The 25,495-nt window shown below is 49.1% G+C and overlaps 9 protein-coding genes across 9 annotated transcripts; 5 read left to right on the forward strand and 4 right to left on the reverse strand.

Annotated features, from left to right (window-relative positions):
* Positions 1 to 3,279: 3,279 nt before the first annotated feature.
* EI90DRAFT_2831731 (uncharacterized protein) lies at positions 3,280 to 3,830 on the forward strand (the record flags this gene model as incomplete). The annotated part of the gene is made up of 2 exons (XM_039053623.1): positions 3,280 to 3,361; positions 3,757 to 3,830. Coding segments are annotated over 2 exons (156 nt in total), but the record flags the coding sequence as incomplete, so codon positions are not given.
* Positions 3,831 to 6,062: 2,232 nt separating this feature from the next.
* EI90DRAFT_3062763 (uncharacterized protein) lies at positions 6,063 to 6,407 on the reverse strand (the record flags this gene model as incomplete). Its single annotated transcript, XM_039060664.1, has 1 exon — positions 6,063 to 6,407. A coding segment is annotated over exon 1 (196 nt), but the record flags the coding sequence as incomplete, so codon positions are not given.
* A 1,348-nt stretch (positions 6,408 to 7,755) lies between these two features.
* EI90DRAFT_3017242 (uncharacterized protein) lies at positions 7,756 to 8,580 on the forward strand (the record flags this gene model as incomplete). Its single annotated transcript, XM_039057079.1, has 2 exons — positions 7,756 to 7,821; positions 7,951 to 8,580. The coding sequence occupies 2 exons, from the start codon at positions 7,756 to 7,758 to the stop codon at positions 8,578 to 8,580; spliced, it is 696 nt and encodes a 231-aa protein (XP_038914891.1).
* Positions 8,581 to 11,991: 3,411 nt separating this feature from the next.
* EI90DRAFT_2923935 (3,4-dihydroxy-2-butanone 4-phosphate synthase-domain-containing protein) lies at positions 11,992 to 13,214 on the forward strand (the record flags this gene model as incomplete). The annotated part of the gene is made up of 4 exons (XM_039054833.1): positions 11,992 to 12,458; positions 12,539 to 12,660; positions 12,794 to 12,955; positions 13,033 to 13,214. The coding sequence occupies 4 exons, from the start codon at positions 11,992 to 11,994 to the stop codon at positions 13,212 to 13,214; spliced, it is 933 nt and encodes a 310-aa protein (XP_038914892.1).
* A 475-nt stretch (positions 13,215 to 13,689) lies between these two features.
* On the reverse strand, positions 13,690 to 16,153 carry EI90DRAFT_3017244 (uncharacterized protein; the record flags this gene model as incomplete). The annotated part of the gene is made up of 9 exons (XM_039057080.1): positions 13,690 to 13,770; positions 13,896 to 14,000; positions 14,122 to 14,367; positions 14,493 to 14,598; positions 14,685 to 14,714; positions 15,146 to 15,258; positions 15,488 to 15,697; positions 15,990 to 16,070; positions 16,133 to 16,153. 9 exons carry the CDS (start codon positions 16,151 to 16,153, stop codon positions 13,690 to 13,692), a joined length of 993 nt encoding a protein of 330 aa, XP_038914893.1.
* Positions 16,154 to 16,971: 818 nt separating this feature from the next.
* Positions 16,972 to 17,812, forward strand: EI90DRAFT_1403439 (uncharacterized protein). Its single transcript, XM_039051767.1, has 2 exons — positions 16,972 to 17,614; positions 17,687 to 17,812. The coding sequence occupies exon 1, from the start codon at positions 17,065 to 17,067 to the stop codon at positions 17,542 to 17,544; it is 480 nt and encodes a 159-aa protein (XP_038914894.1). The 5' UTR covers positions 16,972 to 17,064; the 3' UTR covers positions 17,545 to 17,614; positions 17,687 to 17,812.
* Positions 17,705 to 19,228, reverse strand: EI90DRAFT_3281136 (CRAL/TRIO domain-containing protein; the record flags this gene model as incomplete). Its single annotated transcript, XM_039066803.1, has 6 exons — positions 17,705 to 18,221; positions 18,285 to 18,450; positions 18,504 to 18,566; positions 18,629 to 18,787; positions 18,874 to 19,022; positions 19,100 to 19,228. 6 exons carry the CDS (start codon positions 19,226 to 19,228, stop codon positions 18,024 to 18,026), a joined length of 864 nt encoding a protein of 287 aa, XP_038914895.1. The 3' UTR covers positions 17,705 to 18,023.
* A 38-nt stretch (positions 19,229 to 19,266) lies between these two features.
* EI90DRAFT_2997205 (exocyst complex component Sec6) lies at positions 19,267 to 22,004 on the forward strand. The gene is made up of 4 exons (XM_039056235.1): positions 19,267 to 19,628; positions 19,687 to 20,079; positions 20,144 to 21,671; positions 21,727 to 22,004. Exons 1-4 carry the CDS (start codon positions 19,338 to 19,340, stop codon positions 21,792 to 21,794), a joined length of 2,280 nt encoding a protein of 759 aa, XP_038914896.1. The 5' UTR covers positions 19,267 to 19,337; the 3' UTR covers positions 21,795 to 22,004.
* Positions 22,005 to 22,029: 25 nt separating this feature from the next.
* On the reverse strand, positions 22,030 to 25,298 carry EI90DRAFT_3145957 (uncharacterized protein; the record flags this gene model as incomplete). Its single annotated transcript, XM_039065363.1, has 20 exons — positions 22,030 to 22,148; positions 22,200 to 22,224; positions 22,278 to 22,361; positions 22,423 to 22,551; positions 22,616 to 22,682; positions 22,733 to 22,826; positions 22,884 to 22,921; positions 22,974 to 23,080; positions 23,134 to 23,269; positions 23,320 to 23,497; positions 23,554 to 23,705; positions 23,759 to 24,096; positions 24,167 to 24,284; positions 24,343 to 24,431; positions 24,487 to 24,682; positions 24,755 to 24,839; positions 24,891 to 24,922; positions 24,976 to 25,061; positions 25,117 to 25,150; positions 25,273 to 25,298. 20 exons carry the CDS (start codon positions 25,296 to 25,298, stop codon positions 22,030 to 22,032), a joined length of 2,133 nt encoding a protein of 710 aa, XP_038914897.1.
* Positions 25,299 to 25,495: the final 197 nt, after the last annotated feature.

The raw sequence follows: 25,495 nt of genomic DNA on the forward strand, positions 1-25,495 counted from the left end.
GGTTGGTAACGAAAATGATTAGATAATGGGGCCCGGCCATGAGATGTGGATGGGTTGATGGTGTTTGCGAAATCATGGGTGCACGATGGTATGAATGATGAATGATAGGACGTACATGAACGGGGCGGCCTAGATCGACATGCGTGGATGATCAAGTTGCTGGGGGGGGGGGGGGGAAAGGCAGAACGGAGGAAGATCCCGGAAGTTGGCATAACCAACTCTCAAGGTCTTTGCACATGTCCAGGTCTGCTCATCAGATCATGGGATGGAAGTACGTTTGTGAGTGCATAATAATACGCTTCCTTTTGCTTTCCCTTTTTTTTTTTTGGGTGACAACATGCATGCAACCAGCGGCGGGATTGAGCTCCAAAATCTTATCGACGGCGAACTGTGAAACGTCGCCTTTCGTGAAAGGGAAAAGGGAATTGATCTCCTGCATATGAACATGGATGGATGAATCTTTCCGCGTGCAATGTTTGATTTTATCGCTAGAATGTGTATGTGTATGCATCGCCTTTCGGTCTGGCCATGACATCCCGTAGTCATGCGAATCATAATACTGGGGATCAAAGTCTGTACGTGATCAATTGAGCGACGAGCGAAAAAAAATAATCATTATAATCCCAATGGGCGGCGAGGATAGGATGGATGAGTGGGGAGGTAAGGGATCCATCTACGTAGTTGTTAGGGTTGGGTGACTGATTATATGTATAGATCATCTTGGAAGGGAAATCTGGGGGAGTACTGATACCCACGATGACCTTGTATCATCGTTCTTTTCTCGCCCCTTTCCTTCACTGGATGGAAGCTCATTCTGCCTGTGTATGGGTTACAGGGCTATAGAGTTTCCTTGACGATACGAAAACTGTATGGGTTCCAAATCCAATCTTCGCGTCTCGACCGAAACCGGTTTGGGGGGGGGGGAGGGAGGGAAGGCTGATCAGATCCGAGTACACACGAAAGGGGAATTACGAATTACGAATTATCCTTCCACCTTCCCTCTTCCCTTCCACAGGCTTTATCCCGCGCAATCCTGTTTAGGGCTGTATATAAAATGATGTCGATAATTTCTTCTTTTTCTTTTTTTTTCCTGATCATATGGAATACATGTAATAGAGTGCAAAGGATCAAGCCAGCAGCAAGTGGCAAAAAAAGCGAGCGAGTGAGTTTTGCATGCATGGTCATGCAATGCGGGATCAGTTTTTTCTGGGTACCGGTACCCTATACTATAGTATCAGTGATCGTTTATAAAACTCCTATGTGGTTGCGATGAGTGATCAAGCGAACGAGGAAGATCCACGGACTGTACCAGTTGTTATAACTAGCACAACCTTTTCCATCTCATCGACCCCATCGGTCGACTACAACTCGCCTCCGCGCCATCTCCTCTTCATTCCTGTCCACCTGGCATCTGGGATTCCCGAGGCGCTTCCTCCCCCTTCTGTCAAGCTTCGAAGCCACTGGTTGCGGTGCGTGTTGATACGCGTGCGCCGTATAACCATCGACATCAACTACAGCCGCCTACAGATTGCCACAAAGTTAATCTTCCCGTCGGGCAACTGATTCGCTTGGGGAGGAGCCACTCACTCACTTTCAGTCAGTACACACATACCCGCCGCTTGCCGCGCCCGTCCCTTTTTATCTGTTTCTGACCCTTATGTTGACCCATCATCCATCAGGTAAATTGTGATAAGTGGGCGCTGATTGGCTGGGGATCATCAAATCTTATACTATCACACAATTAAGCGGGAATATTCACAAGGGGATTCACACCTCAACTCCAAAAAGTCCTCATCTTCTCTCCTTCATCTATAACTTGCTTCCGTGTCCAAGAAACAATAATAATCGTCATCATGTCCTCGTCTGCCATATCCCATCGTCCATTTTCACTCCCTCTTCCTCATTCACCAACATCCTCTCACCCTCATCGTCGACACTCTCCTTCTCGCTCCACCTTATCTCCTTCCAACTCTCCTACTTTCTCTTCGATGCAAGTCGTTGCTCGTTCCGCTATGCGCTCAGGTCCCGACAGACCTTTCCTAGCCGCCACTGTTGGTGGCCCGTTCTGCGCAAACTGTGGCACAGACTCAACTCCCCTTTGGCGCCGTGACAACGACGGTAATCCGATGTGTAATGCCTGTGGTAAGGTTTTCTCAACTTTTGATCCCACTTCCCTTTGCAAGCACGCACTTGCAACAACAACAAGCGTAAACCTAAATATCACATCCCTTCCCCCCCTTTTTTTCCCCCTCCTGCTTTCTTCCCTACCACTTCTCTCTCTTCGTTCTCCCTTCTTAACTTTGTTGACTGATATCGTCCGCTCCGTATCTTCTTCATCTGAACTTAGGTCTTTACGCAAAAACTCGAGGAGAACAACGTCCGGTTCCTACAGCGAATCGTTCGCCAAGTCCCGTATCTAATCTCCAAACGAAAACGTCATCATCATCGTCATCTTCTTCCTCCACGACAACCTCTTTTTCCACCCCTACGACCACTTCCTCATCACCGGCGACAACGCCTCCTTTCTCCTCTTCCGTCCCTTCTCGAACGCATTCACGAAAACCAACATCATCTAGCGTGATCAAATCTCCTATCACATCCACTTCACCTATCTTAAATCACGTAATGCCTCATAGTACCACCACTCCCGCTACTGCCTCGTCAACCTCTTCATCGACCTCTTCCCCTTCCGGTCCTGCACCTCTACGGCTATCCTCTGTTGCACCACCACCGCCACCGCCGCCACCAGCTGCACCACCACAGCCCCAACAACAGAAATTATCCCCAGTGATTTCGTCATCACCGATGATGGTGTCACATGGTGGTGGTGGGACGTGTCCTGGTGATGGTCGATGTGATGGTACGGGCGGGACTTCCGCTTGTAGCGGATGTCCCGCTTTGAATAACAACTTTCGGAGCGAGCTGTACGAGAAGCAAGAGCCGTTGACGCCTTTGTCCAAAGGGCGACAACGGTCGTTATCTCCTCATCAGAATGGTCATGGTTATCATGGCAGTGGCAGTGGCAGTGGTAGTGGTAGTGGCCATGGCCGTGGACGACGTAGTCTTTTGAACGATCGTCCTGCTTTGGTTGCAAGTGATGAAAGTGACAAGGAACCACCGAGTCCTGAACCGAATGGGTACAGATATGCTGGTAATGTAAATAGGAAACGAAGTGCTGGCAATATTGCTACGTCTTCCCCTACTTCTGCCCCACCACCTTCGACAACGACGACGACGACGACGACGACGAGTGGTGGTGCTGGTGCTGGTGGGAATGGGTTGAGCTGTGCGAATTGCGGAACGAGTACGACGCCGCTTTGGAGACGTGATGATCAAGGGAATAACATTTGCAATGCTTGCGGTGAGTTTGGGATCATTTCACACCCCCCCCCCCTTCCCTCCCCCTCCCCTCCCCTCTGATTACACATTTGTTTTTTTCGTTTGGCGGATGCTGTGTTCATGTTTGCGGGTGGTTTAATTTTTTTCCACTCGAATTCCCTTGTGGGAATTTTTCCTTTTTGGGGGGAGAGGTAGTTGCGGACCTTCTACTCTCTCACTTGTTGGCGGTCCCGGCGCAACTCTTGGTTCGTTCAGGGCATTCAATGCTTTTTGTAACCATCATTCTCCAACTTGCCGGCTATCATTCGGCAGTTTCCTTTCTCCTTTCATTTTCTTTCTTGATCTTTTCGTCGATAATCATTATCTGATAATTTTTCATTTTTTGCTTTGTACTCACGCATTTTTCTCCACTTCTAGGTCTTTACTTCAAGCTCCATGGTACTCATCGCCCCGAGGCGATGAGAAAAAGCGTCATCAAGAGAAGGAAGAGAGTCGCTGCGAGCGTTATGAACACTTTACCAGCCAACAATTCGAACATCAACCACTCCAATTCCAACGCAGAACAACAAGCTGCTGAAGCGCTCGTTGCTGTCGGTCGACAAACGAATCATATTCACAATCAACAGCACCACTCGTCGTCCTATTCGTATACTGAAGAGGAGGAGATGGATCAGCTTCAGGAAGAACCAAAGAGGAAGAGAGCGAGGAGGAGCAAGAGGGAGGAGATGGATCGTGATTCCGAGATGATGCCTCAGCAGCAGCCACATGAGTCTGACGTTGATCGTCTGGCAAGGGCTGCGCAAGAGGTGGAGAGGAGGGGTCATAGTCAACCGCAGCAGCGGGAGAAACAAAGGCTATCCTCGTCGTCTTCGACCGCATCGTCTTCATCGGGATTGCCACATTTCCGAAGTATCGCCCCTGCTCCTAATGGCGCCACTCCTTCCAGTCACAGTCTTGATTCAGGTAGCGGCCGAGAAGATACGAGAACGCCGTTGTTGCATGATAACGAGCGTCATGCATTGGAACGGCCTTCTTCATCCGCATCCGTTCATCGATCATCTTCTCATCCTCACTCCAATGGATATGGTCCACGGTCTTCGTACTCTCATCATTCTTATCCTCATCATTCGACGCTCCCCCAAGCGAGTTTCTTCGATGATTTACCGCCCTCTAGTGGATTCAGGGGTGGCAACAGCAGCAACGGCGTGAGACATTCGTCGACGAATGGATCCGGAGTGGAGTTACCGCCTATTGATACGTTCATGAGCATGTCGTCTAGGATGAGTGATCCTGGATCTGTGTCTGGGTCAGGCCATTCTGTGCATCATCATCATCATTCTCATCATTCTCACCATCATCACCCGCTTCGTGATAGTCATCGATTTGGATCGCCGCCTCGCCCCTCGTCTGCCACGTCTGTTTCGTCCTTCCGTCATTCGGATATAGCTGCCGGCGGAAACATCAGTTCGACGGCGAGCGTCGTCAGTGCTACTGCGGCAGGAACTGGTTCTGGCACGGGTGCGACTGCTAATGGTGTGAACGGTATCGGTGGCGGTGGAGCCTCGTCGTCAGTTTATCCTTCATATTCGGATGGAATGGGAATGAACGTCGTGCCTCCTACGAGGGCGGAGTTGGAAAGACATTATGGATTGCTGAAGGAGGAGAGGAGTCGATTGGATGCGATGATTGGTGTTACGGATCGGATGTTGGATGGGGTCAAGAGGGCTTTGAGGGATGTTGGTAGCAGAGATGATTGGGAATCATCAGAAGTGATGGACAGAGGGAGGAAGAACGAGCAACAACAGCAGCAACAACAACATTTTGTGGGGAATGGTGAAGCTGTTAGGTTGAAGAGGGAGAAGACGCAGCGGGGTGGCGGCGCTGGCGTCTGGGCCATTTCTTCGAGTTCTACTTTACCTGGGGACGTGCCTTCCTCATAATCATTTTCCCTTATTCTCTTCGTTTCGCGGGGTTCTTGAGTTTCTGATTCGCCTTTTTTTGAATTTGTTATTTCCCTTTTAACCTACAAATTCTGTCCCCTTTGTTAATGACTCTGGTGGGTCGCGTCCTATGGTCCTATGCATTTCTTCCTTTATCCTCCATATCACCCCTCCCTCGCCCTCCTCCCCCCTTCTCTCTCCGTTCGCCTTTTTTGTGGTGACAAGTATGCCTTTCTTCTTTTGGTTTAATTTGTGGGTCTTCTCACTTCGACAAAAAAAGTTATTTCACATCCACATCTTGGGCCTGCTGCTCTGCCTATCTGGATTGTGCTCTTCTGCGTTCTTTCCCTTTCATCTCACCTTTTTTTTTTTTGTTTCGCGTCCTGCTGCTCGCCTCTTTTCGTACTCTAATTTACGTGTAGCGCCTTCATACTAGTCCAGGCCCATCTCTTTCGATCTGTAGTATGTTAATATCTATTCCTCTCTCGTTCCTCCCTTGCGGAGCATTTGTGGTTTTTTTTAATCGATTTATGAATACTAGTGCCCATCCTAATAAATGATCTTTTTTTCGGGACGTTTCCAAGCGTGGGGTTGCACCGCACCGGGTAATCTTATGGTCTTGAGCACGTTATTATTTGGGTGCGCACAGTATGCCTAATATGTTTGCATATACATACACGCGCCAAACATGCAAGACGGCTGAAAGTTGATGCTTAGAGCTCGAGGGCCTAGTTACGTGATAATATTGGCGACATGTTTCAAGGAACACACGCCTGATTGACTTATAAGCTTATTCATCTCAGATCATGATCAAGACATTCGGGGCTGGTTAATTGCACAGAATCATGCGCACGGACAGACAGCCATCTGGGGTCATTGCATCGCGTACCGTGGCCAAGGGGGGAAGTGAGTTGTTTCAATAAGTTTTGTCGGTTTTGTCGGTTGTCGGTCGGTGAGTCGGTTTCGGCGTAGCTAGGGCCCGGGGGGTTGTGCGGCTAGGGTAGGAGTGGATCCGGAGAGAGTTGGAATGATTGCGATGAATAATGATAATCGTGCGGCACGGGCGCATTGCGGTGCGGTGTCGATCCATTCGACGCGTAAGCTGTATGATAGCTTGCATGGGGGGCGGTGTCGGTGCGGTTGTTCATGGAACCGTGTAACTGTATTGTATGTAATTACGTGTATCATATTGTAGGATTCGTGGCGCGGACCGCGTTTGGCCAGTTTTTCGTTGGTTCGAGTATTATGCTTAGTAGCATGATGAGCCAACAGGCACTTAAACCCTTTATCCTGCATCGCAATGGTTTGAGGGATGGGCGCTTGATTATGTCAGCATAGCATTGTTTTTTCTGCATGGCCTTGTAATAATACCGAAAAGCGAGGGCCCGTTGCGAAAAAGATGGGTGAAAATAAAGGTCAAAGGAATGGTTTTAAAGTTCTTTTTTTTTTTTGTTTGCCGTGTATCTTGTGATTGGAAGGGGTAGTATACTTATGCTAGAATGCTTGAACGGGGTGACACGTATGATGAGGGAATACGTGTCAAGGGTGGGGTAATGCCAGTAGGATCAAGTACTAGTCTTATCGTGAAATATTAGAATGAATACACCGTGACCCCCCCTTTTTTTCCCTCTTTCCATCAAGAGCATTGAAAGCAGGAACTCTCTGGAACACTCTGGAAGATTCGTTCGAACGAATCAGCTGTTCTCTAATACGTTCGAGGGAGGCTGTGAGGGGAGGGGGGCTGAGGGTCGAAAAGGCGAGAGTAGTTTACAGTTGTTTTGTGCCAGGAAGCTGTGGGTGGCCTAATATGGTAAACTGACCATAGTTCCCTCAGCTGTGACTCCCTCCATATAAAACTCCTCGAGCGAAAGCCGGTTCTCTTCCCCTCCCCCGTTTTTGCCCCGTTCATCCGCGCTCATCCCTTCTTCTTCGTCTCCCTTCCTCTCTTCTCTACCCTAGTCATCCTCGCTGTCGGCGAAGGCTTCTCTTTCCCTCCTCCCGGTTCTACGTCTTCCTGTGCATCTACGCGCACACCTCAGCGCGCTCACGCCTTGAGTTCGTTCTTTCGATCCACCACGTCGATTTTCCTCTTTCTTTTCGGCCCTTGCTCGACTGGTCGTCGTTCACAACTCCTCCCCCTCTTCCCCCTTGTCACTGCGCCCTCAGCTAGCCCCTCTCTCCCCGCAGTCGCAACACCAACGCATAAACGAAGGCCAAGTACTGGTACGAGGCGAAGAAGACGAAGAAAGCGCAGAAAGGGAATCGTATCGATCTCGTCTTAGAAGAGCATCGCAGTACCCCTCGTCGTCGTCGCCAAAGTCGATCTTCACCTTCCATTCTTCTCCAGCCACTTTTTCGCAACCCTACTTCCTCAAGTAGTTCAAGAGTGCGTCCAGCGAAGCCCTATACCTCGCCCTCTCGAGCAATACCAATCGCCCAAACTATTTCTCAACTCGAGAACGAAGAGGACGAAGACATGGTATACACACCACCACCAACCCCGCACCTTGCGCCCGTCCCACTTCCACTAATTCCTTTACCTGTACGTTCTCTATTTCCTCTTTCCTTTCCTCGTCGCCATCGTTGTCGTTGCGCTGCGCGTCGTCGAGACAGGGGTAAATGTCGTGCTTATTTTTATTTTTATATTTTTTTTCGGCTACTCGCTGTTCAGGCCGAAATAAGGGATGGGTACCCCACCCCACCAAGCACGCCCCTGTCGAACGTGCCTTTATTTGCGATGCCCGACGATGCCTACAGCCCTACATATGGTACCCTTGGGCTGTACAATGCAAACACTGGCCAACCATTGCCCTATTCCCCAGTCCCGTTCCCGATGGGGAATAATATCGATTATTCTCCGACAGCAATGGTAGCGCCCGCGAATCAAGTCTGGCATGCGCTTCAACCCCATCTTGGCCACAGCCCAGGCAATGCACATCCAGCATTGGGGCCAACTCTACCTCTTCTGGGCACTTACGGCCAGCATCACTATGGACAGGTAGGAACGCCTGCTGCCCCCCCTGGTGCTGCTGTGCCATTCCCAGCAATGGCTGGAAACTACTCGGCGCCGACTTGGACAGCGTCGGCATTTCCCATGGCGATGCCCCCATATGGTACCATCAGGCCTTACCATGATGAGGACGACGAGGAGGAAGAAGAGGAAGAGAGGGCTAGGTGGAAAGCTAGGAAGAAAGCAAGGAAAGGTGGGAGCAGTAGGTTTTATCGAGGCCTGAGGAGAGATGAACATGATCCTGGCGGTCCCTCGGGGAGTGGAACGCCATATGCCTATTCTGTTGGCTAAGTCAGCCCACTCCCCTTCTATCGTTGTGGCCTGCGCCTGCCACATCACTGTCTGGGTCGCCGTGGTTCTGATTGCCACGGCTTCCACGTGCCGCCTTCTGGTTTAGACTTTTGCCACCCTATGCTCATGGTCCCTCTACGCTTTTCGCCTCTCTTCTCTTGCTATCTATTGCCCTGGGAAAGGATTAGGATATGGAATCAGATCGACGGTGCTAGTAACCCCCTTGAGTTTTGAGATAGGAATCCCCCATTTTTTGATCGCTGATCATCGCCTATGAGGGTTCCTGGGGTGAATGCGTTGTTGAAGTTACAATGGCGGTGAGCGTCTCCATCCTTTTGGCTCTCGTGTGCATTCTCTGCTTTGGCTAGCTCTTGGCAGTCATCGTTTTGGGACTGTACCCGTTGGGTTGTAGAACGTCTGTCACCGCTCGATTCTGATGTATCGTTCTCTTTCTTTTGGGTATGCCACGTTCAATTAGGCCACATGTTGTCGTCGCCAGGCATTGCCTTTCCTCGGCATGCCCTAAGTTTGGACGCTTTGGCTTTTCTTTTTGTTGTTTTTTCTTTTCTGGACTCCAAAAAATTACTACCCCCAAACCCCCACGTTTCTCCTTTTCCCCTCAATCATCTATGAGTCTCGGTCATCGTGCTCCTGTCTAGTCTCGTCTCGTCTCGTCTAGTCTAGTCTACATCACACTGATAACACTGGCATACACTTACATCTTCCCCGTCTGAAGACTGTTACCCCACAGATGCACATCTCATCCTCTTCTCGATTCGGCGGTTCATGGTGTGGTTGACTTCCATGTACCGCGCTCCCCTCAATTCTAGTACCACTGCAATTAACACATCACTGACGATATGGATGGAATGATTTTTCCTTCTTCGGGCTCGATGCCCATTTGACAAGAGTAGTGTAACAGGTTACGAAGTTTTAATGGTGTTCACTTCCTTGTTTCCTTTTTTTTTTTTTTGTAGTTGTACCCTTTTCGCCCAATCCGCTCTCCGTCCAACGTGCATCTTCATTCGATAGTCTTCGTCATCTTCATCTTCATCTTCATTGCACGCCAATGCCAAGTATGTATGCTCCCACACTTACCGTTTTCTCTTTCTTTCCTCGATTTCCTCCATTTGTGTGTGTGTGTGTGTGTTTGTATGTTGATAATACCGGCCGTCTTCAATGTCGACTGTTGAGTGTACTTGCACTGTCTGCTGTACACACGTTTTTATTTCCCTTTGTCGGTGGTTTCTTGAGTGTGACCCCCTGGATGTTTTGTTGCCATGCATGGGATAGGTGATGGTGACGCATGGATGATTGCAGTAAACGCCTGGAACCGACGCTCGCGATCAGGAAGACGGAATTGTTCGAAGCTATGAGCTTATTCTTGAATTAGATGCTATGTGATGTCTGGACCCGGAATATCATCGTTCAGGGTGGAAACGGGCGGATGAGAACGGGTTCATGCAAGCTGGCTGAGGCGCTGCTTACATGTGCAACTACAGATAATTTGTCATGCTGACATGCAAAGGCTCAGTGAGCTAGGGTGCATTAATCAATGCTCCATGTGTAATGAAATGATAGCACGTAGCGCGCCGTCCCGTTGAGAACCGCGGGTATCGCGCCACTTTTGTAACTTTTGGCGCAATTTACACGTACGTTCTCCATCAACCCCGAGACCGCAAAGTTGTTCTACATATTCTCTTTGATATAAAATTTAATTAAGGGCAAAGTAGCTGAAAACGAATTATCTGAGACAAAGGTACATATGAATGCCGGCTGTGTTGCAGTGTGGAGGAAGGAAGGAAGGAGAGTAAGTACTAGAGCATGTGCATGTGCAGGTAAGAGGTCGGGTGATCGATCAATGTTTGCATGTTCGTTTTGATTGTTAGTTCAAGTAAGTACTGATTGAGAGTGTGGCCGAGCGGGGGGGTGTTGATTTAGGGGAGGTAATATGTATTGATAAACAAATTTGCATGTACGGTAGAATTAGTGGAGGGATTTATTTTTTGGAACGCGCTTGATCGGGGTTAATTGCAACGGGGGTTGGATTTGGGTTGGTACTAGCTGCGCTGATTGTTAGTACGGGGTCAGCTGGGGCTGACTAGTGGTAACTAGTATCATATGAGCCAGCGGATTGCAGCTGAGCCGCTGGGGAACAATATCATATCGAATCGAACCACAGCTGGGGGGGGGGGGAGTATGTGTGCGAACGTTGTGGGCGTTGTGTGTGTGTAGTTGCGCCGTTTACGCCGCTAAGCTACAAGTTGGACAGACGGGGTGCTTGAAGGGGGGGGGGGGGGTGATGGCCTTGATTTTGATTGGCGGGGCGCGAGGCCGCTCCAGGCTAGGGGTCAGTTGTGTTCCCAGTTCCTAACTGTTAGCGGGACTCAAGGCCGGGAAGCTGTACATGACAAGCAGGGTTCTTCTCGGTTACTAGACATGCAAGCGTTCTTTATTTTCCTTTTGGATTTAATATTCCTTTTTCAGTTCTAATTTTGGAGAGCCAACATCGAAGCTGACATAGCTTGGCTGTGGCACTTGGGGGTTATACATGTAAGAGCGATGGTGTAATCGTTTTGGTGAATAGGTAATACAGTACATCGCAAGAGCGTGTGAAAATTAGAAGAAGAGTTCCGCCCTCGGTTAAGTTCCCCTTGTTCTACACACCCACACCCACACCCACCCGCGCCCCTAAAGCTTCAGAACTGATTGGTGGCAAACTCGGAACTATCTCCCCCCAACTTTCTTCCGAGACGACGAAAAGCGCCCAAGTTTAGATCTCTGGTTCGGCTTGTTGGACGGATCGGTGTTTGAATCCCGACGACTTGAAGACTTTTTTCCTCCCTTCTTGCTTCTTTGCTTCGTTCCTTCTGCTCTGCTTGTTGAGGCTGTCCCAATCAGGGGGTTAGCTTTTTTTTTCATCCTTTTCGGACTAGTAGCGTTCGGATAATCAAGAAAGGAAAGGCCTTTGGGCGAGAAGTGACGGCTCCGGAGCTCCGAGTTTGCTGTGTTGTTCATTGTTCTTGTTCTTCATAGTAGCCTTCTTGGTGGCGCTCTTTTAAACTGATCTCGGGTTGTCGATCGTATACATATCGATTGCCTGGAACGTCTGTTTCCAACGACAACAACAGGGGGGAGGGAAGAAAAATTGTTATATCAAAAACAATAGCCTAGACCCTTCTCCCACTAGTTTCTCGTACCATATTTTTTTTTTTCACTCGAGGTGAGTAGGCGCGTTCATTCGCCATCGTTGTCCTTCATGGGTTCGAGAGTTTTGTTCTGGAACCTTTCAACGTTTCATGATGAAAGCTGACATTGGGGTTTGGGGTCCTATTAGTGCAGTTAAACCCCCCCCCCCCCCTCTCCGAAAGACATTAAAAAAATCGGAATTTAATGGCTATATTGTTCATGATGACGACTCCAGCTGTTGCTGGTCGAGGCACCGTAACGAAAGGGGATACCCATCCTCCTCCTGCCTCAAGCCCCATCGTGATTGGCTCTTCAACGACGACATCTTCACCATCCTCTACTGCTCCGTTTGGATCATCCCCCGTTACAGCGGCCTCCATCTCAAGTTCTACCGCTGCCACCGTCATCCCCCTTGTCAATGGCATCAGCACGAGTGCGACTACCGTTGCGGATGCAGCCTCCGATTCCATTGTTCCTACTTCTTCTTCCTCCACAACTTTGTCCTCGTCGTCTTCTAACGCAGATGAGAGCTTTACGTTTGATACTATGGAAGAGGCCCTAGAAGCTTTTAAGAGAGGGGAGTTTCTAGTGGTGATGGATGATGAGGCGAGAGAGAACGAGGGAGATTTGATCATTTCTGCTGCGAATATAACGACCGAGCAAATGGCTTGGTTCATTAAAGTCACTAGGTGAGTTCTCGCATCCGTGGGGCGTTCGGAAACGGCTGATGCTTATTTTATCCTCGATGACTGGGGGGTTGAACGTACAGTGGATTTATATGTATTTCTCTACCTGGGGAGAGACTTGATGAACTTGAGCTTCCGATGATGGTCGCTCATAATATGGAAACTTTCAAGACGGCGTATACGATTACGGTTGACTATGCGATCGGTACGTTGTCTTAATTGATTCTGAATCACCCCCACTTCGAACTGTTTGGTAAAGAAGCTGACTTGTCTCTTACACACTCTGGCGCTTGGGATTTGCGTTTCCGTCGTTTGGATTTTGTTTGGGTTGGCGCCAGGGACGACAACAGGGATATCGGCACACGATCGGGCTTTGACGGCTCGAAAACTTGCGCAGGGTGCTCCGGCCCATGAGTTCAATCGCCCGGGTCACCTTGTACCGTTACGTGCCAGAGAAGGGGGTACGTTGACTAGGAAAGGACATACGGAAGCTGCTGTCGGTATGTGTGTTATTCCGGATCTCAACCAATTCCTCTCACCCCGTGCTGACTCCCCTGACTTTGACTTGGTCCACTAGACCTATGCAGGTTAACTGGTTCATCATCTGCTGGACTTCTCTGCGAACTTGTTAATGACGATCCTCAAGGGACGATGGCGAGACGGAACGATTGTAGAGCGTTTGCGAACAAGTATGGGTTGAAGATGATCAGTGTTGAGATGATCGCGGAGTATAAGCGGAGGAAGATGGAGAGCGGTTGAACGTGGCGCCACTGCTGCCACTGCCTGACGACATCATCGAGTGGTTGGTTGGCTAGTGGTGGTGGTGGCGGTGGTGTCACCTGGCTTGGCCGTCGTCCGGTTCGTCGTTTGATTTCCTCTCCCCCTCCTTTTACTTATTGAGGCGTTTTCTCCCCTCCACTCCCCCCCCCCCTTTTCAGACTCAGAACGCTCGCGCTCATCGTACGCTTCTATTTTGAATTTCCCTACAATCTAATTATAACATGCACTTTCAAATTCTTGTTTACTTTTTTGCATGCATGCAATAGTAACACAAAGAGGCATTTTGTACCATAGCAAGAGAAATATTAATTCATGCGTGATAATCCTGAATTCAGCTTATACGTATACAGATCGGGGTTATAGGCGAAGAGATACCCTGAGGGAGGCAAAGGAGGGAGGAGGGAGGAGAGGGGGGGGGGGGGGGCAAGGAGTTGCGGGTGTGGGGGCTCGGAAGTTAAACTTTACCCTCTTCTTCCATCATGATCGCCCATTGTTCGAGGTCGGCTATCTGGGGATTTGACATTGATGAGACAGTCTGCATTGCAAGGGGTAAAAAAAAAAACCAGGATCAATTGTTAATCAGCGACCAAAAAAGATTAGCGAGTTGGGAGAGGAGGCAGAAGTGGTGGGTAGGGAGGGAGGTAGAAAGGGGGGACGCACTGCGTGGAATTTTTCGAGTAAAGCGCGTATTCGAGCGGTGGCTTCTTGCTGGGCGGCAATATTGGCTCTTAATTTACTATCGAGGATCTCGTTGCGCGCTTCCCCCTAGTGTTTCGTGCGTGATTTGCGGGAGGGAAAAGGAAAGGGGGGGAAAGGGTGACGATCCGCAAATGACGCTCAGCCATCGGTAAACAAGAAAAGAATGCGATGTTTAAGGCTAACGTACTGCCGCAATTTCCTTCTCCACTCTTTCCAATTCGATTCCCATGAGAGGAACGGTATGTGCGCGGACGGAAGCACGGGGATCCATATGAGGTTGCCATGTATCGGGATAAGATGAAAGTTGGGGTGGTGGTGGTGGGTTTTCTTCACGGCGTGCTTTGTCACGACGACGGGCCTCGAGGATACATGCATGGAGCGCGTCTATGGCTATTGTTGCATCGTAGCTTTTGGTAATCTTCGCTTCCTCCAACTGTCAATTGAGAGTTTACGTTACCGTTCGAGAAATGAGATATTTGACGCGGTAAACAGGAAAAAAAAAGGAAAAAGGAGATATGAAGCGAGGAAGGGAGGGGAGAGGGGGGGGGCTAGACTTACAGTTGCGTAGGCGCGACCGGCATCGATAGCTTCCTTGCGTGCTTTCTTCAAGTAGTGGGGTACAGCTTCTGCAAGAAGCGGAAAACATAAGGCACAATCTTCATCGCTACGGATCCAATCCCAAAATTATGAATTTCTCTCTCTCTAAGTTATTTTGTTAATGTTAAAGGCGGGGGTGGAAGGACCACTCACGTCCATTTCTCATTCGCTTTCCTGAACGCGCTATGAAACGCGTTGTGTAACTGAATGTATCGTTTACTACGTCCCTCAAGAACAATGGGATCTAGTGTCTCTTCGACCCCCCAGAGTCAAGCTCTTGTTGAGATCCTTCGTTCAATTGGGAGGATATTGGTTCTTCAGTTGACATGAATCCGCAAACGTTGTTGCAGGCTGTTTGTGCCCGAGGCAAATCGAACACTTGCATTGGCGCCTAATTCCAAATCACTAAATGCTTGGCTGGGGCGAGCTACGATCGACGCGCTCCGATTGGTTGCATTGCCTTCTCATTGGCTCCCGTCGCTTTCTCCCACGCTTTCCGGCCTCCTGCTTTAGGGCGGGCTTTGGCGGCTTGACGTCGTACTGACAATCATGTTGGACGCAACTCACTCCGATTGCGCCTCAACATCCATGGCGTCCACCTGTATCGCTCTCACCGTTTGGGACCACTGCCAGTCCAAGTGGCAGGCCCACCCGGGGTCTTCGTCCGTCGTTCACTTCCATTTTGACCCAGGTTACCACTGTTCATCGGGAACTGCATCACCCTCAGCTCCGAGGGCACACAGACTGCCCATTGTTGATCGGTTCAGTATAGGAATGTTTCGCTTATGTATCGCTCCATCTTCCGCCACTCTCGACATCCGTCTCATCTCAAGTTTGATACTCATGTAAGTCGCAGCTGTCTTTCGTCCTGATATAAAACGATCTCCTCTCATGGCGCTCAACATTGCGTTGCGTTCGCACTTCACAGGGTATGCTTTTCTAAATTCGACTCCAACAATCATCTTCACAGTGACATTCTGATTGGTGGGTCCAGTTTCTCTTCTGGCATCCCCAACTGCTGCCGCAGCGTTGGCCTCCCCAGATGCCGCAGATGCAATCGCTGCGAAGTTCGATTTCTTCGTCCTGAAGACTGGTTCGGTTCCTCCCCCTTTCGCCAGGGATCTACTCTTCGTACGAGGATCCTTCATCGCTTCCACCGTGTCTACCTATACTGTCCTGCTCAACAGCGATCCCGGGAGGGACACGCATCCGGTTACTGAAACGAATATCTTCCTGAAGATCATTGGTTCACACTCGCTACCGGCGCGTACTAACTTGCAGTAAGGTGGTTTCCCTGTTACAACCTTCGAAGTGTACTGATTGTTCTCTACAGTCCAAATCCGTCGTTCACTTTTCCATAGGTGTAATCAGCCGGGGCAGCGAAGGGGAGTGACGGAATTCGTCAGGCTGAGAACCCACCTAAAAGAGACTCTCAGTGGACAATAGACAGATACGTACTGTCGCAGCATTTAACCCAGGTGAAGGGTCACCCGAATGACGGAATTTGGATTGGAGATTTCTGTCGTCACATCGAAGTGGCTTGGACGCTACGGGTGTAACGTCGTCAATCGGAGGATGGGAGTGAAAGGCAGCGAACGAACCGATTTCAGACAAATGTGCATGTGGGGGTCTTCCGTTTAGCAACCGCGGATGGGTTTCGTTTGTTGAACATGAATCAGATTCATGTTCGATAAATGAAACCCATTGTAAGCGTGTTAAGCGTTGTACGCGATATACTCGCGTTATACTCCCGGTCCGTCTGATTGTATGATGCTATATTGTCGATGGGGGAGTAAAGGCTGCTAAGCCTTTATCCCTCCCCCTGTGTGTTATATACAAGCATTGTATCTACATCTCTGTATGCGGCTTGATATATATACAAGATGCGCCGGGTCTGCAAGATGGGACGTCACGTCGCGATGTATTCACGACGCGACGTTGATAGGTGCTTACAGGAACATGGGACGCGACCTTTCTCCCTTACAATCTACTCCCTTGCGATATCAATATCGCATAGCTAGGAAGGGATAACAAGAAGTTAAAATAATGAGATAATAAATAGAAAAAGTAAAGTGGGGAGTGGCGGTTATGCCATTCCCCTTCAAGAATAATATAACAAGAAGGGGATGGCTCTTTGGAACGCTTACCCCATGGACCCGGCTAGATGGCTGGTGATACCGTGGAATCGGGTCATTTATTGGGTTATTTCGAGACTGACGAGATACCTAGAAATGGTTCATATCGCAAGGACATTAAGGCTCGCCTTTCGAGTTCACAACGCCAAACTTTGGCCTCCGTCTCGATAGGCCGCCCCCGACCACACGATGAATTATGTAGTCTAAAGTGACCCAATCCTAGCGATATCGATCCAAGTTGCATCTTCGTCCATCCGCGTGCCGCAATCCATTTGGGATTTCATTAAAATGAACGGAACAGCCCCAAAAGAAGCGGGGGCCGGATACGAGGCGCGTTATGGCGGTGGATTCGGGAAGCTTCTCTAGCTGACGGGTAGAAGTCCCTGGACTCACCCTGAATGCTCGTTTCATCCATTTTTGAAGGCGGGAGGCGGGGATACCCATTTTTTTCGTTTGCATTGAAGATTACACCGCGCAGAAGAGGGGCAAACCCGAGGACATTGATAAGCAAAGCCCCTCAGGTGCCTGATATTCTGCCCCGGAAGACCTGCGACGGGGAGGGTGAGCGGTGTTTGTTGTTTTTGCTTTCGATCCAGCCAGCCAGTGTACTCGTCACCATCACATCAACCACTTGTACAGTGTTACTTCCGCGGCATCTTTCCTTCGGGCCGGGGTTCTTCAATGTTCGGCAAGGGACGAAATGCACCGCAAGGAAAACTCGCCATCGCTCTCAAATGAGGATGGTTCGCTCGTGGAACTTCATCGAAGCTCCAATTGGCCATGACAAGCCATGCTCCGTCTCTCCCGTGCCCCCCTGCGCCCCCACCACTCTCGTCGTGATGTCTGCATTGTCGGCAGCAAATACGCACATGGATTAGTTAGGAGTCTACTTTATCTGATTTTCCGATGAACCTTACCCCGCTCGAGATCTTTAATGATGCGGCTGAGGCAAGTCACAAGGATTCTCTGTGCATGGACAGATGGAGACTGAGTCGGAGATGTTGAACCAAAACGAAACAGGAAAGGTGGAGAAAACGTAGCTAGTCTTGAGACAATTCGAGCCATGCTATAACCGTTTCCTACGCCTGCCAAGATATTTTACACTCTCTGGATCCTCATCCTTCTCACAGATTCACGGTGGAAGTTGCAGGATGAACGGTCTAATACGCAGTTCCAAGAGCTACGAGACCAGAGCCTTTAGCGCAGCTGAAGAAAGACGAGAATTTTATTGAGCAGTTGACGGAAGATCAGATCATCATCATGAAATGGCATTGAGATTGCCCTCAGAAACTACAAAGATGGCGTTCCTTCAGGTCATCTGCTAAAGCTGTCTGCCCATCCGGTTCGGAAAACCAGATCAGAACCCTTCTGCTGTACCCCCATACTGTTTTGGAAGTTCTGCGATGGGGATACGTTGTGAAAGTTCTTTACCGATGACTTCGGGCCCAACTCCGACAACCTTCAGTTTCGCGAACGTCGCTGCCGGTAAGAGTGGTTTAAATATCCAGAAGACGTAAGTTAGAAGCGTTGGGACGTTCACAAAGTACTTCTGATGCTGGATGTGTATCAGATCGTAGTGAGAAGATTGATTTTGGCAACCGCGCAAATCGAGACGTACGAGTAGTTCAGGATAATAATCGGTGAATAATTTCGAGGCTGCCGTCGCTGCCTTCTTGCTATTTGCGTCTCTCGATGCTCCGAGATAATCGTGAACTTGAATCATAGAGTCTACGGTTGTGAAATTAACTTCTCGAAGGCCACGCTCCATCAAGCCGACTCTCCAGCTGGGTGGAAACTTGTCAAAGGGATGGAGTGGGTAAGCTCCAATTTCACTCACCGAAGAAAGCGATTTAAGTCCCCAAATACGGCTTGTTGATCTATACCTCCATACACATTCCATCTGAGTTGCCAGAATTCACTGAGATGACTGAGCAAATGATTGCGAATAAGTCTCGTACGTACGTGATGGGACGTCCCTCTTTGTCATGCCCAAAGACGTGTCCCAAAGTCCCAAATACTTCCGTTGGAAACTCCTCATTGACTGTCTCGGAGGCTTTGAATTCCTCTCGCCATTTGATGGTAGCGATAAGTCGTTTCGTCGCTTCTTCTACGTCGTAATTGCTACAGGGGAGGGAACAAACGGTGAATTTGAGTACTTAGTTATCGTTAGGAAAGGAATTGGGATGATATGAAACCAAAGCACGTACACTGCTTTGATGAATTTCAAAAGGATAACACTGACGCGAGCATCGTCCACTCTTGATGGGTCCAGAGGAACACCCCACATATCGGTCACACGGAACCGGCCTTCAGGATCTGTCGGAACGGCTTCCTCGATAATGAGTGGCAACGCTGTCTATTGTGAACTCGATGTTAGCAACATTTATCAAAGTCCTTTCGCGTGGCACGACGACGACGAGTGCCACCACCCACTCTCAATTCCTTGACGGCGTCCCAATCCTTCTCAGTGAACTTCTTGGTGAGTTCATTTTGAGGCTCAGCTTCCACCGGAACCTTGACCTCAGGGGCCTTGGCGTGGGCACTGCCCTCGTTATCAGCCATGGATGGAGCCTAATTTAGGCTGTTCCAAAACTGGTTACATTCTGCACAGCCACGCCCCGAAGGCTCTGCTTGTGAGAGGCTGTCCAAGAGTGGCCACCGCCGTGGTCTGATGGCATCCTCTCATATGACACCCGCCCAGATGGTGGGAGAGTTTCTTCAATCTCCAGACGATCTCATGAAGCTCGCCGCGTTCAGGAAGAAGCTCGAGAAAGAGAAAGCTTCCATAGACGCTAAACTAAAGAGTGGCGTAAAAGATCAGCTGGAAGCCACTAGGGAGGGACTGCGGAAACTCTTGCAAACGAAGAGTCATGTACAGTCTATTAGGGATGAGCTGCAGAACGTGGAGACCATGTTTAACGGACCCACAAACAATATCAAAACCTTCGACCAGATTAGCAGGGTTCGTCCTCTCGGCGTAGAGAAATGATGCCAGCCTCATCTGCTCGGGCTCTGAACAGGTCTCGATGGTGCACCGGAATTTTGTTCAAACCGAGGAAGTTGTCAACAATCTGACAGAGATGTATTCTCGGTTGGACACAGTGGAAGCCCAATTGGAAGCCTCTCGTGAAGACATCCTCGGACCAGCACCTTACATTCTTACCATACACTACCGCCTCAACCAATTGGAAGCTTTCCGAAACCAAACTCTACATCAAGCCAAGCGTGCATCGGCAGATGTGAGGAACACTCTCAAAAATCATTTCTCCAGACTCGACGGGGTCATACAAAGTTTCGACGAGTACATTATAATGATGGGCGAAAATCTGCTCGAAATTGCTCGCGCTGGTTACCCAAATGCGATCGTGAAGCTGGTAAAAATTGTCGAAATTGAAGGAAAAGAGGACGAGAAGGTGTGCAATGACCGCGGCTATTGATATAGCCAATAGCTTACACTCGTCCTTCATTATCTCCCAGGCTGTCAGTATACGTCTCGTCAAAAAAGCTGCCAAAATCGATGCTGCTGCCAAATTCAAGTCGATAGCTGCCGAGTCCAGACGACTGAAGCATTATCGTGCTAATATCCTACAAAAAGTAACGGAAACTATCAATCGTAAGGTCCAAACGGCATACGAGGAGTCGCTCGCGAACGGAAAAGGCGAAGCTGGATTCCTTGATACCATTAGTTGGATGTATACCGACCTACTCCAGGCACAATCTCTGCTTACCCCTTGCTTCCCTGCCGATTGGGATATCTACGGTCAATATGTTCGGAAATATCACAAGGCCGTGGACGGTGTCATTCGCAGGATTGTGGCTTCAAATCCTGAGGCTTCAACGCTACTTGCTCTCCACGCATTCCTCAAGCAGTATAAAAAAGACATGAAGGAACTTGCGTCTAATCCGGAATGGGTGACACCAGCACTCCTGGATGGCTCGGAACAGTCACTGATCGACGATTACGTCTCCCTCATTTTGCGCAAGTTATCTGAATGGTCCAAGAACATTATGCAGGATGAACGAAAGGTGTTCATCACTCGAGACGAGTCTCCCGAAGAGGATGCAGATGGTCTGTATGGAATGCAGAGGACGGTCATCCTCTTCCAGATGGTCAACCAGCAAGTAGACCTAGCTTTGGACAGTGGCCAAGGTGCAGTGCTGGCCAAGGTTGTGACCGAGGTGTCGCGAGTGCTACGCGGTATGCAAGACACATGGTCGAGACTTGTCGATTCCGAACTCAAGAAACAAGTGGACGCCAAGCCGGGAGAGGAGGTTCCCGGAGGGTTAGTTGACTATATCATTGCTCTTGCTAACGATCAGATTCGATCTGCCGATAACTGCGAAGCTCTATCGGCACGTATCGAGGAGCTCGTCAGCGAGAAGTATCGCGTCGTCATTCGAAATGAGCTTAATACCACAATTGACGGCTACGTAGAGGTAGTCAACAGATGCACACAATCCCTCGTTACCATTGCCTTCAACGACATTAAACCAGCCACTAAGCAACTATTCAACTCTCCACAATGGTACGACGGGACGCTAGCTACGCAGATTGTCGAAACGTTGAAGGACTACATGAATGACTATCAATCCTTCCTGAATCCATCCATTCTCGATCTTCTGATCGAGAACTTCCTTGATAATTTCCTCGTCACCTATCTCACCGCCCTTCATCGGACATCGAAACTGAAGATGCCCGCTGCCGCCGATCGCATCAAAGAAGACATCGCTCTCACGTACGACTTCTTCGCACAAATTCTCGGTCCAAACAAACGTCCAGAGGAATTGGAGCGACAATTCGAAATTATTGAAATGTGCCACGCGCTCCTCACTGCAAGCAAGAACTTGGTGTTCCTAAGCTTCTGGAGTTTCGCCAAGGTTCATGGGCCTAACTTAACTTTCGTGGAAGGTCTCATGAAGGCGAGAGATGATCTGGACAGAAGTGCAGTCAATCAGGTGATGGAGAGCGTTAAGAGGAAAGTCAAGGAAGAGGGGCTAGGCGATCGTATGTCAACTATATGCGAACCTCTAGGACATCACGCTTACTTACTTCCCTCTAGCGCCGGAGCCGACAATCATGAAGAAAATTGTTATGCAGAGTATACTTTCTACTTTCTTGTCACGGTGAAGCCGCTTATGGACATCACATCTCGTTCATAATATTAACACTTCAATAATTTTGCAAACACATCATTACATGTAATGTAAGGACTTCCGCAACGTGGTCGAGATTCTTCGTGGACATCTTGCCGGGATTTCTATTGTCAATTGTATTGGTTACACTGTGTACAATTCCTTCACTCGTACAAACACAATCCGAGAAATTCGCCACCGAAACAACTGAATGCGGATGCAAGCCCTTCTTACGCTGGGTCTGCTTTTTGATAGAGCTCTGAGTGCTCGAATCGGTCAGCAACTTCATCAATCTTCGCAAACTGGTGGGGGAAGCGAGCTGGGTAAAGGAATGGGCGGAGATCATATCCTGCGCGAAACCAATGTCAGATTGAACCAAAATGGGGTTCTGTCTGCTCACTATTGTCGTCAGGACTATAGGTCTCCTGTTGAGCGCATCAATGAGGGTGACCGCAAGTACCTAGGAACTGTGACGTACTGCGTGATATGATGGCGTGATGGTTGTCATCTTGTGTCTGTTTCGCGCGTACTCGAAGAAGAAACGCTTCACTTTATCCGCAATCTTGGAAAAGCCGGCGGGGTGTTAATAACAAAGCGTCACCGCATCCCGGACAAAGACATACCTGCGCCGGAGACCACATGCCCGCCCATTCATTGAGAAGCTTGGTGAACATGCTGTATGGGCCACATCGCTCGACTTTGCGGAGGCGGCCAAATATGGAAAGTTCATCGTAAGTCATGCCCATGTCGGCCTGATGAATGAATGGACAAAGTATTAATCCTGCAGTAAGTCCAATATCAATATCGGCGCTATACCTCATCAGCCTGAACATATGTCTGTGTGATAGGCTCAAGCTCTGCCGTGGGAACTGCATCCATGAAACTGGGGAGCGGATCAGAAGTGGGCAGTTGAAATCATTCAAATGGACCAACTCTTGCAAACCAGGAAGATTAAATGCATCTTTAGCATAGGCAATGAACTTTTTGAGGTCTGTTTTGCTGATCCCACCGATCGGATTGATGTCGGCTGAGTCAAACCAATATTATGTCAATCACACCAAACGAGGATGAATATTAAACCCACCGGAAGAGCAGTCATATTTGGTGAAATAGCCGCGTATACTAATGAAATGTTCGGGCCCCTAGCATCCACTTTATGAATATGGATGTTCACCTTTCATCAACATTTGCACTGCCTAATACAAGGAGCCCGCCAACTCCGCCCCTGACCCAGGGAAGCAGCTGCGCAAACAGGTAAGCTAGCACCATCCGCAGGCGGGCCTAGTCAAAGAAGTCAAAGGAAATTAGGAAAAGGGGATTGGACATGGATAGACCTGGATATTTTGGAGTGCGAGGTTCTCCGCGTCGGATCCACCATGCACACGGAATCTTGGTTTGACACCTGTGACAAGAGAAAATAAGTTTCGCACGGCCGTAACGAGTGTGTCCATGTTCAGATCAATATGATAACTGCGGGACCTGTCAATGCCGAGAGTGACTAAACACAGTCCCACACTCACCTTCCGATGGCCCCTGAAAGATTCTTGGCCCGGTCCCTTGTTTCAGCACTGGAGTTTTCGGTTCCCATGTAACAGGTGTGAAATATCCTCCCGCAGAACTCCCGTGGATCAATCGGAACATAGGATGAATTTGGTTTCTCACCAACTATTCGCCGTGCGTCCTCGATCACTTGCTCGCCTAAAAATCAATCGCGTCAAGCTAGGTGGAGATCGCATCAGAAAGCGGACACTCACGCCCTTCAGAGGCCGCTTGAGTTACGAGGCGGCACATAGAATAAACAATGACGGCGGTTGCACAGCTATCGATGCCGCCACTCAATGGAACGAAATATCCCGAAGTGCGGGACCTTCGTAAATAGTCCCATAGCCAGCATGCAGGACCAAGACTTAACAGCGAAAAGGTGATCAGAACCTGAAAAAATAAATTGATAGGACTAACGCTATTTCTTGCTCGGGAGTGTGGAATCGAACTTGGAACTCGCGGGCAGCCTTCACGTCAGGGAGCACCTTAGGGACACCCGGCGATAACGACGCATCAACCTCAATTCTGGGATATGCCGCGGAAGATGCTGCTTGCATATTTCTGCTGCTGCGGCCGCGGTAGGATCGCACGTCGTGAACATCAATAGTGGCGGAAACAACTTCCACATCGTGGAGGGAGAATTGCGACCCTTGCGCGATGATGCGTCCGTTCACGGCAATGAGAGCAGAGCCATCGTAATACAGGCGATCTCCATCACACCCTTGTTGATTCGCGTAAAGGTATACTCCGCCGAGCTGATGGTGAGCGAATTATTGTGAAGTTCAAGTAGCACCCAAAAATATGGTGTCATTGAAGGGTACCCACTTTCGCTGTCGCTTCTTTGATGAGGTCCACGCGTGCGTGCAGCTTACGTAGCTCGTGGTGACTCCCGCTCGAATTAGTGAATATTTCCACCCCATCTAGCCCCATTAATGTATGTGGACTTGAAAGAGGATCAAGTCAGCTGCAATCCAACCAATAGAGATATAATCTCATTCTACCTCGCAGGTGTGAATAACTCTTCGCATAGCTCCACACCAATACATGTATCAAATGTACTGATAACGGCATCTCCAATAGGGACGGTAATCTATGGTTATGAGGGAGCATGAGGTGCCGACACCGAGGGCTTGGGGAGGACCAACCTGGCCTGTTATTTCGCGAATGAATTCTGGGAGATAGAAATCCTCGACTTGCCGATGCTTGTGCCACGGGGAAAAATAGCGCAACTCCCTATAATTACCGTCATTGGCTAGCCACATCTTTGGGCGAATTAGGAGGATTTTGGACCCCCGAATAATAACTCGGCAGTTGTAAGTTACACTTTTGTGGATTACTGGCCTGTTGATTAAGAAACCGTTGGAGATGAGGTGTTAAATTCGGTAATGAAGAGCCAAGGGTCCATATTCGTACATTCCAAGGTCGCATACTATTCCTTGAACGCATTCATTCTGGAGAATTTCTCCCAAAATTTCCCATGAGTGGTCTGTGGTATCACCTGATAAGACCTGAGCTTCTCATTTCCCATTTTTCGACATAGCCGACAGACCTTCTAAGAAGTGGTCAAGACACCCATATCCCCTGCATTTGGTTTTCCGCGATCAGCAAGTCCAAAGATTGGCCAAGCGACGCACGGTATTTCGAGCTCCGGGCCGACTCTAAGCGTCGCCCCACGCCCTTTTGAAATACGTATGCTTTCTAGAATGCGATCCCTGTTCCCCTGCGACAAGAAGTATGTATTAGTCAACAGATTTAGTATAAGCTTACGAACATACCCCGAAATCCAAAGCCCATTGGTTTAGTGCGCTTCTCCGTCACAATAACTGAGATCGGCCCGTCATATTATGCAGCATTTAGCGGAATCAGCTCACCAGCTGAGACGAACCATGTGTGTTAGTGATCTGAACCCATCCAGGTGGGGTGAATCTCACGTTGCGACAGTGATGAGATGACCCATGAATATTCACAGTTGCCCTTGTCCGTGAGAATTAGACCCACGTGAGCGACAAGAAAGGAGTTTGCGAGATGTTGCGAATTTGAAACTCCACGTCCTTCCATACTAAGTTCAAAATTAGATCTAATATATAGGCCGCTTTCGTGTCATTCAGAAGCTCCCAAAGAAGGTGTGGTACCTGTCCATTTGTTCTATGTAAA

This window comes from Cantharellus anzutake (assembly GCF_015039405.1).
Source record: "Cantharellus anzutake strain C23 chromosome Unknown EI90scaffold_31, whole genome shotgun sequence".
In the NCBI taxonomy this organism is placed as follows: Eukaryota; Fungi; Basidiomycota; class Agaricomycetes; order Cantharellales; family Hydnaceae; genus Cantharellus; species Cantharellus anzutake.

Coding starts and splice junctions, on each gene's coding strand:
- EI90DRAFT_1403439 (XM_039051767.1), top strand. CDS start 17,065: ATGCTCGTTTCATCCATTTTTGAAGGCGGGAGGCGGGGATACCCATTT.
- EI90DRAFT_2997205 (XM_039056235.1), top strand. CDS start 19,338: ATGGCATCCTCTCATATGACACCCGCCCAGATGGTGGGAGAGTTTCTT. Junction 20,080..20,143: donor AAGGAAAAGAGGACGAGAAG/GTGTGCAATGAC, acceptor ATTATCTCCCAG/GCTGTCAGTATACGTCTCGT. Junction 21,672..21,726: donor GGAAGAGGGGCTAGGCGATC/GTATGTCAACTA, acceptor ACTTCCCTCTAG/CGCCGGAGCCGACAATCATG.